Raw genomic sequence first — 11,563 nt, forward strand, 5'->3', positions numbered from 1 at the left:
TTCTCCGTAACTAAGATAGGAAGGGTTCTTGTAGTTTTGTCTCAAAAACAAATAGAGATCAGGGAGTTCTTTGGGGAGACATTCCAGGAGGCGATTCCGGCGAACCATATTAAAGGCGTTGAGGTAGTCTACTTTAAGGAAAACTTTCGCTTCGGTATGGGGATGGTTGACATAGCGGCGATCAGCATGCGCCGCAGCTTCAGCTCCACCAGGGGTACCGAAACCCAACTGCTTGGAACGGAGAACAGGCCCGTGGGTGTGGGCGATATGCGAGCAGCCCAACTTCGCCGCTAGACGCCGGAGGGTATAGTCGACCGAGATTAGCCTAATACCCCCGTCCTTCTTCTTGAGGGCGCATAGGGAAGCGCCATAAAGCACTGGGTAGATTTCTGGAGGGACCAGCCCACCTAGCATCATGTTACAGAGAGAAGTCAGAGATTTCAATAGGATATCCCCGGAATCCCCAAAACCGGGCCCAGTGAGGTCTTTCAGGTGCTGAGGAGTCAAAGAATCAAGGCCCCCAGCAGATCCGGATGGAAAAGATGACAATGCTTTTCGAACGTCCGATTCGGTGACGATCAAATGCGGCAGAGAGGACCAATCAAATTCTGACTCGTAGGAAAAGTGGTCATAGCCAGCCCCGGCGGGGTGTTTACTTTGAAGGGTTTCGAGGGTAGCAGCGTCGTTATCCGAGCAGACAACACGAACCGCTCCTGTGATAACCCCGTCAGAAAATTTAGCTTCGACAATTTTGGCAATGTTCCGGGTGGACGGCTTCTTTTTGGTTGGTTTTGAGGGACGCGAAACTGAAGGAAGAACGAGCCCTTCCCGAAAATGACCAATATTGGCTTTAACGCGAGAAGCAAGCCGGGAAACAAAACAAAATGTTCCAAGTACCTACAGAGTTTTCGCGGACAACTCTGTTAATGATACTAGATTAAACAAGTGGCGGCCATATTTCGTGCCCCCCGTAGTACGCGAATTGTATTATTATTAAGTTAACACCCTGTATTATTTGTATATGCAAGCATATATAATAACATTCACATTAACTCTCTATCAAATAAATTTCCATATTTTATTAGCCAATCTTTGGTTGTTAAGTGAGAAAACTTTTTAACAAGAAAAAAGTATAACTACATTATTTAAATGACAAATTATGTACATTTTAAGTGAGCAAAAACCTGCATAATTTAATAGTATGCACTAATTTTTTTGCAACAAATTGTTTTACTTAACTTAAAATGCCACAATTGTTTTGTAATTTTTCACATTCCTTTTGAAAATGAATATTTCCAATCCTATTTCACTGGTTATAAAAAATCTATTTCAATAAAATGGGAATCTGCTAACTGGTACATAAAAAAGGGATTTCATTTTCTGTTCTTCACTGTAGAGTATATGTACTTAACATTATTTACATTTGTTTATGGAAAAGAACAAATTGAGGTTATACATATTTTAAAATTACATCAAATACAAGAAAAAAGAAATAACCTAAGAGGGGTGATTGGTGATTTGTTTCTTCACAAACAGAAGTTGGCAGATGCATTTTGTTTGTAAGTGTAAATTTCAAAGTAATGAAAAACAAAAACCACGTTATCAATATAATTGTACAACTTCTCAACAAATCACATTTTGACCGAATAACTCGTCCTTCATTGAGTTCTTAAGAGTTTATCATTCATTTAAACCTTTGAAATGTCACAAAAGCTAAAATTTACGTCAACACAACGCGCAATGTGTTTATTTTAACGATAGAACCTTCAAGAAAAATCTGGAGATTCACCATTTTCACCATTAACAGGGCCATTTAAACTAATTGACTGAGATATCTCATCATCGTCATCTTCATCATCCTAGGATTACATAAGCCATTAGTAAAATACTAAAAAACCTCTCACTTAATATAAAACTTACGTTAAAACCAAAACAATCAGCCATATCCTTTTCCTTCTGTTCCATTCTTTCAATTTCTTTTTCTTTTTCACGTCTAGCTACTTCTTCAGGATCAGCTGAAACTATATTAGTGGCGTCTAGTAATCTTTCTTCTAATTCTTCTATTTCCTCCATGGTTTCATCATCAATTACTGAAAAGTAAATTTCCAATGTTATTTCGATGACAAACAACCGGAATATACATTTATCTTACAATCAACAGCTCGTCTAACTGATGTTCCACCTCCTCTCGATGCCTTGGGTCTTCCACGTTTTGGAGTTAACGTAAAGTCTGGGTCATCGTCATAGGGGTTTTTCCTTTTGCGAACAGGTCTAGCATCTATGTCTTTTAAAATAAAAAAAAATAAATATTTTGGAAATAAAATGACTCTACACCATTCCTAGATGCAACATCGCATGCAAGAAATGATCTAACAGAGTTTGGAATTGGATTAGACGGGACTTTCTACAGAGCCACAACACCTACCAAACTGATTATAAAACGCACTACCTCTGTCTGATAAGCTCAAGACAGCTGGTGCAGAATGCCCAGAATATCCTAATGGATATTTACGAGGTCTCCCTCTTCTGCGAGGTCCTCCCCCTCCAGACTGCGTGGAAGCAACAGCCACATAGTCGCCAACTGAAAAGAATATACACAAGTTAAAATATCTAAGTTCTAAGTGTTAAGTATATCGATCATACCAGAGCTTTGACTTGGTGTAATCACACCAGTAACAGGTGTACTGGTCACTGGTTGAATTATCGTTACACCTTCGCTCGTTTGTCCAGCCATGGCCATCGTTGCTGCATCAAGATTCTGTTGGTCATCCCCTCCTTCAGTAGCTGGTAGCTGAATTACTTCAAACACTACCACTTGCTGGCCTTCTCCACTTCCATTCATATCTTCTTCGCCTTCCATCGAAAGGTCTCCCATTTCTTCATCATCAATATAATCATCCTCTTCCCCATCATGCTCTTCCCCAGGACCCTTAGGACGTCCAATTCTCATTGCTTCTTCCTTCTCAGCAGCAGTAGCATCTGGATCATGAACAGCTAAATGACGAATCAAATTTCCCTAAAAAATAAGTAAATGTTTGTGATCATTCATTTTTAGAGTCAAACCTAAAATGAAATTGAAAAATTATTGTTACTTTGTGTCTGAATGTCTTATTGCACTCTGGACACTCGTGTGTTTTCTCTTGCGGAACTGGTGGAATATAATTAGGATCGTGGTATAGATTTTTATGCCTCTTTAAAAGCTGTTTCTGCCTAAAAGACTGTCCACACTCATCGCAGCGATATGGTTTTTGATCGGTGTGAATTAACATATGGGACTCTAAATGTCTTTGAGATATTGAAGCATAGGCACACAGGTCACATTTAAAGCATTTCTCGCCTTCATGAGTTTTAACATGAACCTAAACAGAAAGAAATTAGAAAAAAGATACATACTCTAGCTAGTAATTAATAATATTACCTTATAGGTATATCTATCTGGGAATGACTTCCCGCATCTTTTACATTTCAGAGGTTTATCACTAGTATGAAGTTTTTGAACATGAATTCTGAGATCAGTTTTGCGGCCACAAGTGGTAGGGCAAAGTTCGCACTGAAAAACTGGTTTATTACCAGAATGGATTAACTTATGAGCTTTCAGGCTGTTGGACTGCGTAAATCTGTAAATGTATTAGGTGAATTTAACCACATCTGTCTAATTTCAATTAGGAAATACAAACCTCGAATGACAAATATCACATTCATAAGGTTTCTCTCCCGTATGTATACGTAAATGCCGTTTAAGTTTGTACGTATCAGGACTGGCATAGGTGCAATGGGGGCACTGATAGGGACGTTCCCCAGTGTGGCAGCGCATGTGTCTCTTGAGCTTGCTGAGTTCCACACTGGCATAGTCGCATTCCGTGCAACGATGGGGTTTTTCATGGGTATGTTTGTAGCGAACGTGTCTGACTAGTTCTCCAGAGGTTGTGAAAGCAGCCTCACACTCTTTACACTGATGAGGTCTAGTACCTGTGTGAGTGTTGACGTGGTTTTGAAGAGAAGCTAGAGTTTTAAAGCCGCGTTCGCAAACGCTACATTTATGAGGTCTTTCTTCCGAATGGGATTTCATATGTCGCGATAGCAAATAACGTTTAGGACTTGTATAGTTACAATAATTACACATGTGAGCTTGAGTAACAGTTTGACTTTTTTTAGGAGTGATTTTAATTGTCCGCACTTTAGGTCCCTCATGATGGTGACTTTGACCTTCATTCAAAGGTTCGCTGGTAATTTTTTCCCCTCCTTCGTTAAAATCATAAACTGACATATCCATATTGGCTTCTTTCTCTTCTTCCCCATCTTTATCATCTGGTTGTGAAACTATTAACACGTAACTAACTTCTCCAGGGTTCGTGTCTGATGGGACTATAGTCACAGTTTGATACGCATTACCAGTATTCAAAATAACTTGTTGCTAAAGTAAATGGCAGAATTAAAATAAAAAAATTAATTCAATTAACCTCCAAAATGAGGCTGACAAGTAAAATTACTTGATTATTTCCATCTTCACCGGAACTAGACTGCTCTGCTAGACTGGCCATCATTTGCAAGGTACCTTCATCACTCATGTGAATTTCTTGACCATCAGTAGTAACCAGGGTAGAACCAGCAGTGGCAGACACAGGTATCGTTTGCTCAGTTTCAGTTCCATCTGGCTGTCGAACAAGCATTCTAATAGTCTGTGGGTGTACCATAGCACTTTGATTTTGCATTTCCTGTATTTCATCATCATCTTCCCCCTGATCTCCCTGCATTAGTCAATGAAAGCCGTTCATAAGACGAGACCTCCAAGTATAAAATTCTAAAATTATACCTCTTCTCCAACTTCACTTTTAATGATTGGTTGCGAGTCTGCCGCAACAGCAATGTATGCTGATTGCTCTCCGTGCTCTTCACTGTCACTGGCAGCTTCGCCCGTTTCACCATCACCATCTTGTGTTGCATACTGAAAAGCTTGTATTCCAGTACCATCAGCCCGAGCAACGTAGTAAGTAGTTTGTCCCTCTTCTCCATCTTCATCCCCATCAGTAGTTGATAAGATAGCGTGGCCATGATCCTGGCCAGAAGAGGCTTGAGCTACAACTGCAGTTCCATCCGCAATTTCTTGATTGAAGGAAGCTAGGTAGTTTTGAATGTCTGTTATGGATTCTTCAGGCTGCCCTTCCACATTTTCTTCGTCGTTTTTTCCAGCATCCTCGGTGGAGGCTGGGTTTTCTTCCATTTTGAATCAACTCCGCCTGTAACATAACAGAAAACTAACTCAGTTTTACATATTTTGAAATTTATAAATAACTACAAGATTTAACCAATTTGAAGTATATAAAAAAGCATGTATATATGACTAATTTCTTTTGTAAAAATTAGGTTGTCAAAAATTAATACTTATGAAAGAACCTACAAAAAATCATCCTAAAATATTTGCTTGGAAATTGAATTGTAAATGTTTAATAGTAGATTATAGCTTAAAACACATTCTATAATTTGCTGTATCAGTTAACGTTTTTGTCTTCTTTTAAAAGCTAACCAACATTCAGTAGATGGTATTTGGCTAAAATCCAACTAATGTATATGTAAATATTAAAATTTATTAATCAAAGTACTTTTTTAGAAAAATAAAGTACCTTAAACCCATTTTCTCAAAAATACCATAGAACCAATAAATTTTAGACAAAATGATGTGAATCTAAAGTGAATAGGATGGAATAAAACGTATTGATTCGGCAGTGGCTATATACATGTACGTGTACATCAAAGCTACTCGAAGGCATAAAACTCTTGCGCCGTAGGGTTTCGTATAAGAGGAAGGGGGAACTACATCTACAGCGTAAAGCTCTGTGGAAGCTAAGGCCTAGATTGCCATTAGATTTGCTTCGGTGCCAGCACGAAACGTAGGAACTAGATTGAGGTTGTAGCAGTAGTTTTCCTACAGCTATTTGCAAGATCTATATATGTACTACTTTCAACATGGTCGATTTATGGCGTACAGACCGCCGGGACTTCAAAGGCTTGAAGAAAACGCATTTAACTAAAATTAAAACTGACCGTGAACAAAAAGACACAAACATTGGGGGAAACTTAAATACCCTGGTGATAATAAAAGGAACCTCAAAACTCTAAGCGCCATCTGCATTAATTATTAGCGCCATCTGGTCCTACCCTGTGACGATTTTTCGGCTGCCGCTAGGTTTGGGATAGCTCCTTCCTTGACAGATTTTCCGCCATATTGAACGTTGTTGGGTTGTTGTCGCGTCGCGGAACCGTTGGCTGGCCTTGAAAAAGTTCGCTCAATGGCGGGAAATGGGCAATTTTTTCTACAACGCTTATATTAGGTTAAAGCGGATGTTCTATTTTTAATCCATTGATGTTTCCCACCCGAAATTGTGGTAAAATGAGAGTGGTTTATTCGGGTTAATTTATTAGGTCGGAGGTGCGAAGTTACTTAGGCTAGGTTAAGAATAGTTAAATTAAATTCCGCATCGCGCGCTGATCTCAGTTTCTATGCTGCGTCATGGCCGCTGGTACTTTACGCCGATTGCCCCAATAACGTTATTTTTTGAGGGATTCGAACTCTTTCTGCGACTAAAATCGACGGTCTCTTCGAATGGAAATGGTATCTTTCGTTTCCGATAAGTTTCCCGAAATGATTCTTTACATTATGAGCGCCATAAAACTAATTTTAATTCCTTCTTACCTCGTTTTCACTAATTTGTTCGCTTGAGGGCGTTGTTGCTAACAGACCTCCATGGAAAATTTTCACCGATAGGTTTTAGCTTCCTCCTCGCGCGGGATTGCGGAAAAATATTCATGCGCCACTAGATGACGTCAAATGCCTGCCCTTTGACTCGTGACAGGCTTGTAGGAGGGGCTTTGCATTTCCTCCTTCAAATAGACCAATTGGATTAAGGCGGGAATTTAAGTTTTTTCTTGATCTCGTAACCCAAAAATATTAAATATTATAAATTTTAGATAAATAATTAAAATAAGCAACAAAAATAATTGTCGTTACGTTTATTACACGATTATGATAGGAAAATTTTGTTATGAAATCTTGTACATCAATGAACAGGAATAAATACTAACAACTCTACACTTTATGAAGTGATTGGATTAAAATTGCCTGGACTATAACGCAGGCTGCTCACAATCTTGTAACACTGAATTATGACCAAGAAATTCTTGTAATTCACAATCTAGAGTCTCATTTTTATTAATAGAATCCGTTTGATCTTGATCCATATTTGATGTCTCAAGCGATTTATGGGCATCTTCTATAACGCCCATTGTCTGACGCAAAGGTTCTTGGTCTAACAAAATGGGACTTGGCAGGCTAGTTGTTACAATGGGGATGGGTTCGTAGCCAATTCCCATTGCCTTCCTTATTTGTTGCAATCCAATCACATTTGATGGAGTGACCTTACAAAACGAAAATGTGAGCTATAATATTAGTTCGATCTGATTATAGGACTATGGGTTGTTTACCTGGCTAGTTATTTCTGAAAGTCCTCTAGTTACTTTCTCAGCTAAAAAGTAGGAAAATGGTTTAAAAATTGATTTAACTCTAAATTCTTCAGACACCATTAGGCCTATGAGAATTTCTTAGTAATAGTTGATTAATTAAAATCTTAAATGGGTTAGCTTACAAAAAGAAACATTGTATCAATTTTAGAAAGAGTAAATAACCTATTTCCACTTCGGAATTATTGGCCCCTTGAATATTTGACAAATGGGAAGGCGGGGTTTGACTGAGACGGTCATGCTGTACTTTCGCCAAATCTTGCAACAGGGCTGATGTTTCATCCAGTTTATTTTGAAGTGCGTTTTTCGGCTTATTGTCATCCATTTCATCTGAGAAAGAAATCCAATGCATTTTAATTCAATCTTAAAATGTTAGTTGCACAAAAATACTACTTAAAATTTCATAAAAATAGGTTTTATTTGATAGACTTAAATGTTTTCTTTTAAAATCTGTCACCTTTGATTTATTCTGCTGCTTAGTGTAATATTTTGAGACTAAAATTATCCTGATTGATACCCTAATCATAAATATTTGCTTCCAAAATTGCAGTGCTTACCCTCCTGACATCATTTTTAGAAAAAATATTTTTTAGAAGACTGTTCAACTGATTTAAAAAAAAAAAACTTTCTGGGCAATTATGTTAAGTCAGCTTTTTTTCTTATGAACTAAAAATTAGAGAACTTTCAAATTTCATGCAGCTAACACTTTTAAAGCATTTACTTGCGGAATTTGTAAAATTCATTTCTTGACGTATATCACCATTTGTTACAACAACAGGCACGTCCTTCACTTTGTTCGTTTTGCGTCTCTGAAATGTTAATAGAAGAGTTCCATCACAAAAGTATGTTAATAAAATTTTACAGGGATAAATCTACCTCTTCAAGCTGTTTTATAGTTTTGGAATGCATTCCACCAGTTAGAGCATCAAGCATGTTATCTACCATAGTCATCACATAATCACATTCTTTAGCAAAGCTCATAAGGCTAAAAATTATTAGATTTTGAACCAAATTCACTAAATATATTAGATTTAAAGAATCTATTTACCTCTCAGCATATTGAGCACCGAGTTCGTCACCATATGTATTAAGAACTAAGATGGACTCATCCTTAGTTAAATTGGAGAACATAGAATCATATTGCGGAGCGTAGGAACAAAAACTTCCATAGTTCAAATTTTTGACTGAAATATTACTAAACTTTACAAAACATTCGAGTGTACATTATTAACTGTGTCTTAGGAATGGAAAGTACTGGTACATTTTCAACTAAAAATTTGAAAATAACACCAAATGCGTATTTTCCATCCCTAAAATACAATAAAAACAAAAAAAAATCAAAAGAGAGAAACTATAAAGATTGCAAAACGGGATAGAATTTTTAAATACCAGGGACTAACTGGCTTCGCTGAGTATTTTGATTACGAAGAAAAACCCGCCCCTCATTATTTCGAGAGCGTTTTTCTTTCATCACTTTTAATATATATATATTTAAACAAATATAAAGATTTATTTAATTGTTATTTAGCATTGGCTGTGGCCAATGGATTCTCTTTATAAAACGGGGAATGTTCTCGTAAATGTTGACTCTTTTTTATAGAATTTATTTGTGCATGATCTTATATTCCGACCTGGTCGAATTATGTTTTTAGGGTCCTCTTTGAAGCCAGCAATTGATCCGCCTCCGTGTCCCAGCTTACCCATAAGCTGTTCCAGTTTCACCTCCTTTTCCTCAGTTCCTAAAAATGAGCAAAATTATACAAATGTATCTGAGACAGGGCCCAAAAATGAAGGATCTCACCCTTGGGGTTGAGGATATTTAGAGAAGTACTGCCATCTTCACGCTGCCGTAGGAAGGCAAACTGGATATTTAAAAAAAGTCTATTATTAAATATTTATTTTGAATGTTGATTATTAACACCAAGAATACCTGAGAATTTGGTTTTCTCAAAGTAAGCTTATCAGCTGCAGCCTTTGCGGCTTTCTGAGCTTGAATTAGTATCTCATCAGGAGCCATATCATCATCGTCACTTTGTGCAAATCTGAAATATTAAAGGTCATAAAATTTTAGTTAGCAAAAAATGAAACTAATAAATATTTATGTCATACATCTTCTCATCTGAATACTTTGATTTGTGTTTAGATTTTTTAGCCTCAGGTGATTCTCCAAGTTGAACTTCAACACCACCAGCTTCTTGCAGATGATTTGTTTCTTCAAAGTGTTCTTTAGGATCAAAACCCAGTTCATCAGGTGACATTTCAAGAATGAATGGTAGATTTCGTGATAATGACATCAGCTGCTCCTGAAAAATTCCATGAATTCCAATATTTACATATAAAGGCAATTCTCCCTGTAGTAAATGTTACCCTAATAAATAGCTTCTGCCCATGCCACATTTTCTTAGCTGCTTTGAAATACACTGTATCAGGGCGGTTGTAAACCATTGCGTTATCACACATTAATTTCAAGTCATTCTAATAAGTAAAATTTTTATTAGAATGGTAGCTTCATAACAACAATTTGAATTAAAATTATAAAATTACCTTAAAATCTGTGATAGATTTATATTCCTTTGCTTCAATTTTCTGCTTCATCGTACTAAAATCCATCGGGTGAGTAATAATACTTGAATATCCAGGTGCAATTACATCACTAACTGGCCAAGCAAAAAACTGCTGAGGATCTTTCCTAAAAAATAATAAGAGTCTGTTACTGAATTACCAAATGTAAATTTTTACATTACTTTTGAAATGTTTTGAGGAAATAGCATAGCAGCAATTGAAGAGGTGTTTTAGTAGATTTCTTCTTCAAAGTACAAGATCTTGGATCTCTGTTTGGTCTTTCACACAAAATGGAATTTGACTCAACCATTTGCCTCTTTAGAGGTGGTTCTTTTGACCCGTGATCATGGTCATGATCCCGTCTGCGTTTCTCCTTTAGAATAATGGTAAAATTTAGTAAGAATTTAAATTATTTTTAGATAAGCTACTTCACTTTTCTCTCATGGGAATGTTCTCGATGATGGTGGTGGTGGTGATGATGTTTGTGCCTTTTTTGATGTTTATCACGATCTCTATCACTTGATTTTTTTTTCTTTTTTTTCTTGGACTTCTTGTGTTTTTCATGACTATGATGCATATCTGTAGCTTCAACTTTCTCTTCTTTAGGAACTATTAATTGGTCATTTGTTGGTAATATATGAGTAATAGTTCCAGCAGCTACAGACATAGGACCCAGATGAACTGAATGTTGTAAGACATTCTGATCTAAGGATTGAGCTAGCGAGACATTAGTCTGTATATCATGAGAGATTGAGGTACTCGGAGAGCTGGTAGTAATAGGTCCTGGATTTTGAAGGCTGCTCGAACTGCCGCCAACTTTCAGAACAATTTTCAATGGCTTTTCTTGACGCTCTATGACAAAAAATTTAAACGCATATACCGAATATCAAAAGCGGTTATAGTATTACCATGGCTACTAAGCATTAAAAAACAAAGCTATTAAGTACTAAGCCTTGGTCGTAAAATGTTGATAAAAAGAAAGTATTTCAACTACTCTCTTACCGGATTTTCCTTCTTTGGAGTCTTTCTTTTCTGATCTGTGGTGCTTTTTATGTTTCTTACTTCCCATTTTCAAAATACTTGAAGAAAGTCTTTTAATATACTTTAAAAATTGAGAATTGCTTCTAATAAGAGATTATCGCCATTTTAAAATTTACGTTGTCACCTTATAGGCCAATCAAACGACGCAGAAATACGTCACAATCGAAAGTCATACCTTACACCATATGTTACATAATTACTCATAAGTATGCCACTAGCTCTATTTCTTCACTAACGGTTTGTTTCACAGATATTGCGTCATCCGTACCCTACGTAATATTTGACGTCATATTTGATGTCATATTTGACGTCATCGAATATCAAATGCTGATTATGCCGTCGCACAATAGTTGATTTTACAAAATAAAAAGTGGTCTTGCCCAACTTGTTAAAATTTTGCTCTTACGTCACAAGACCCAGCTTTATTTGTCTATTCTTCGCACGA

The 11,563-nt window shown here is 36.8% G+C and overlaps 2 protein-coding genes across 11 annotated transcripts; both read right to left on the minus strand.

Annotated features, from left to right (window-relative positions):
• Nucleotides 1-1,066: 1,066 nt before the first annotated feature.
• LOC149943907 (uncharacterized) lies at nt 1,067-6,805 on the minus strand. 6 transcript variants are annotated; one of them, XM_090175882.1, is made up of 11 exons: nt 6,692-6,805; nt 4,814-5,237; nt 4,491-4,748; nt 3,678-4,414; nt 3,419-3,617; nt 3,093-3,359; nt 2,644-3,016; nt 2,450-2,581; nt 2,153-2,284; nt 1,921-2,090; nt 1,067-1,859 (listed from the first exon to the last, which is right to left on the minus strand). In XM_090175882.1, exons 2-11 carry the CDS (start codon nt 5,219-5,221, stop codon nt 1,767-1,769), a joined length of 2,769 nt encoding a protein of 922 aa, XP_090032008.1. In that variant the 5' UTR covers nt 5,222-5,237; nt 6,692-6,805; the 3' UTR covers nt 1,067-1,766. The 6 variants fall into 6 exon arrangements, with proteins under 6 accessions (XP_090032008.1, XP_090032003.1, XP_090032004.1 ...); XM_090175877.1 differs by having other exon boundaries at nt 2,426-2,581; XM_090175878.1 differs by lacking the exon at nt 6,692-6,805 and adding an exon at nt 6,157-6,630 and having other exon boundaries at nt 2,426-2,581.
• Nucleotides 6,806-6,998: 193 nt separating this feature from the next.
• On the minus strand, nt 6,999-11,269 carry Brd7-9 (Bromodomain containing 7/9). 5 transcript variants are annotated; one of them, XM_090175884.1, is made up of 16 exons: nt 11,243-11,269; nt 11,080-11,179; nt 10,511-10,929; nt 10,260-10,450; nt 10,060-10,204; nt 9,883-9,990; nt 9,625-9,818; nt 9,446-9,557; nt 9,317-9,377; nt 9,147-9,254; nt 8,564-8,699; nt 8,392-8,500; nt 8,237-8,324; nt 7,681-7,845; nt 7,480-7,520; nt 6,999-7,413 (listed from the first exon to the last, which is right to left on the minus strand). In XM_090175884.1, the coding sequence occupies exons 2-16, from the start codon at nt 11,144-11,146 to the stop codon at nt 7,123-7,125; spliced, it is 2,235 nt and encodes a 744-aa protein (XP_090032010.1). In that variant the 5' UTR covers nt 11,147-11,179; nt 11,243-11,269; the 3' UTR covers nt 6,999-7,122. The 5 variants fall into 5 exon arrangements, with proteins under 5 accessions (XP_090032010.1, XP_090032011.1, XP_090032014.1 ...); XM_090175885.1 differs by lacking the exon at nt 11,243-11,269 and having other exon boundaries at nt 9,643-9,818; nt 11,080-11,236; XM_090175888.1 differs by lacking the exon at nt 11,243-11,269 and having other exon boundaries at nt 9,216-9,254; nt 11,080-11,236.
• Nucleotides 11,270-11,563: the final 294 nt, after the last annotated feature.

Source organism: Leiobunum rupestre, chromosome 5 (assembly GCF_980474605.1).
Source record: "Leiobunum rupestre chromosome 5, qqLeiRupe1.1.hap1, whole genome shotgun sequence".
Lineage (NCBI taxonomy): Eukaryota > Metazoa > Arthropoda > Arachnida > Opiliones > Sclerosomatidae > Leiobunum > Leiobunum rupestre.

Bases quoted from the DNA above. Each gene is read 5' to 3' on its own strand.
- LOC149943907 (XM_090175877.1), bottom strand. From the start codon at position 5,221: ATGGAAGAAAACCCAGCCTCCACCGAGGATGCTGGAAAAAACGACGAA. The intron at 4,749-4,813 runs GTATAATTTTAG...TGACTAATGCAG, and splicing joins AAAGTGAAGTTGGAGAAGAG to GGAGATCAGGGGGAAGATGA. The intron at 2,582-2,643 runs GTATGATCGATA...TATTCTTTTCAG, and splicing joins TACACCAAGTCAAAGCTCTG to TTGGCGACTATGTGGCTGTT.
- Brd7-9 (XM_090175884.1), bottom strand. From the start codon at position 11,146: ATGGGAAGTAAGAAACATAAAAAGCACCACAGATCAGAAAAGAAAGAC. The intron at 9,255-9,316 runs GTGAGATCCTTC...GCTCATTTTTAG, and splicing joins AAATATCCTCAACCCCAAGG to GAACTGAGGAAAAGGAGGTG. The intron at 7,521-7,680 runs GTTATTTACTCT...CCTACTTTTTAG, and splicing joins TAATTCCGAAGTGGAAATAG to CTGAGAAAGTAACTAGAGGA.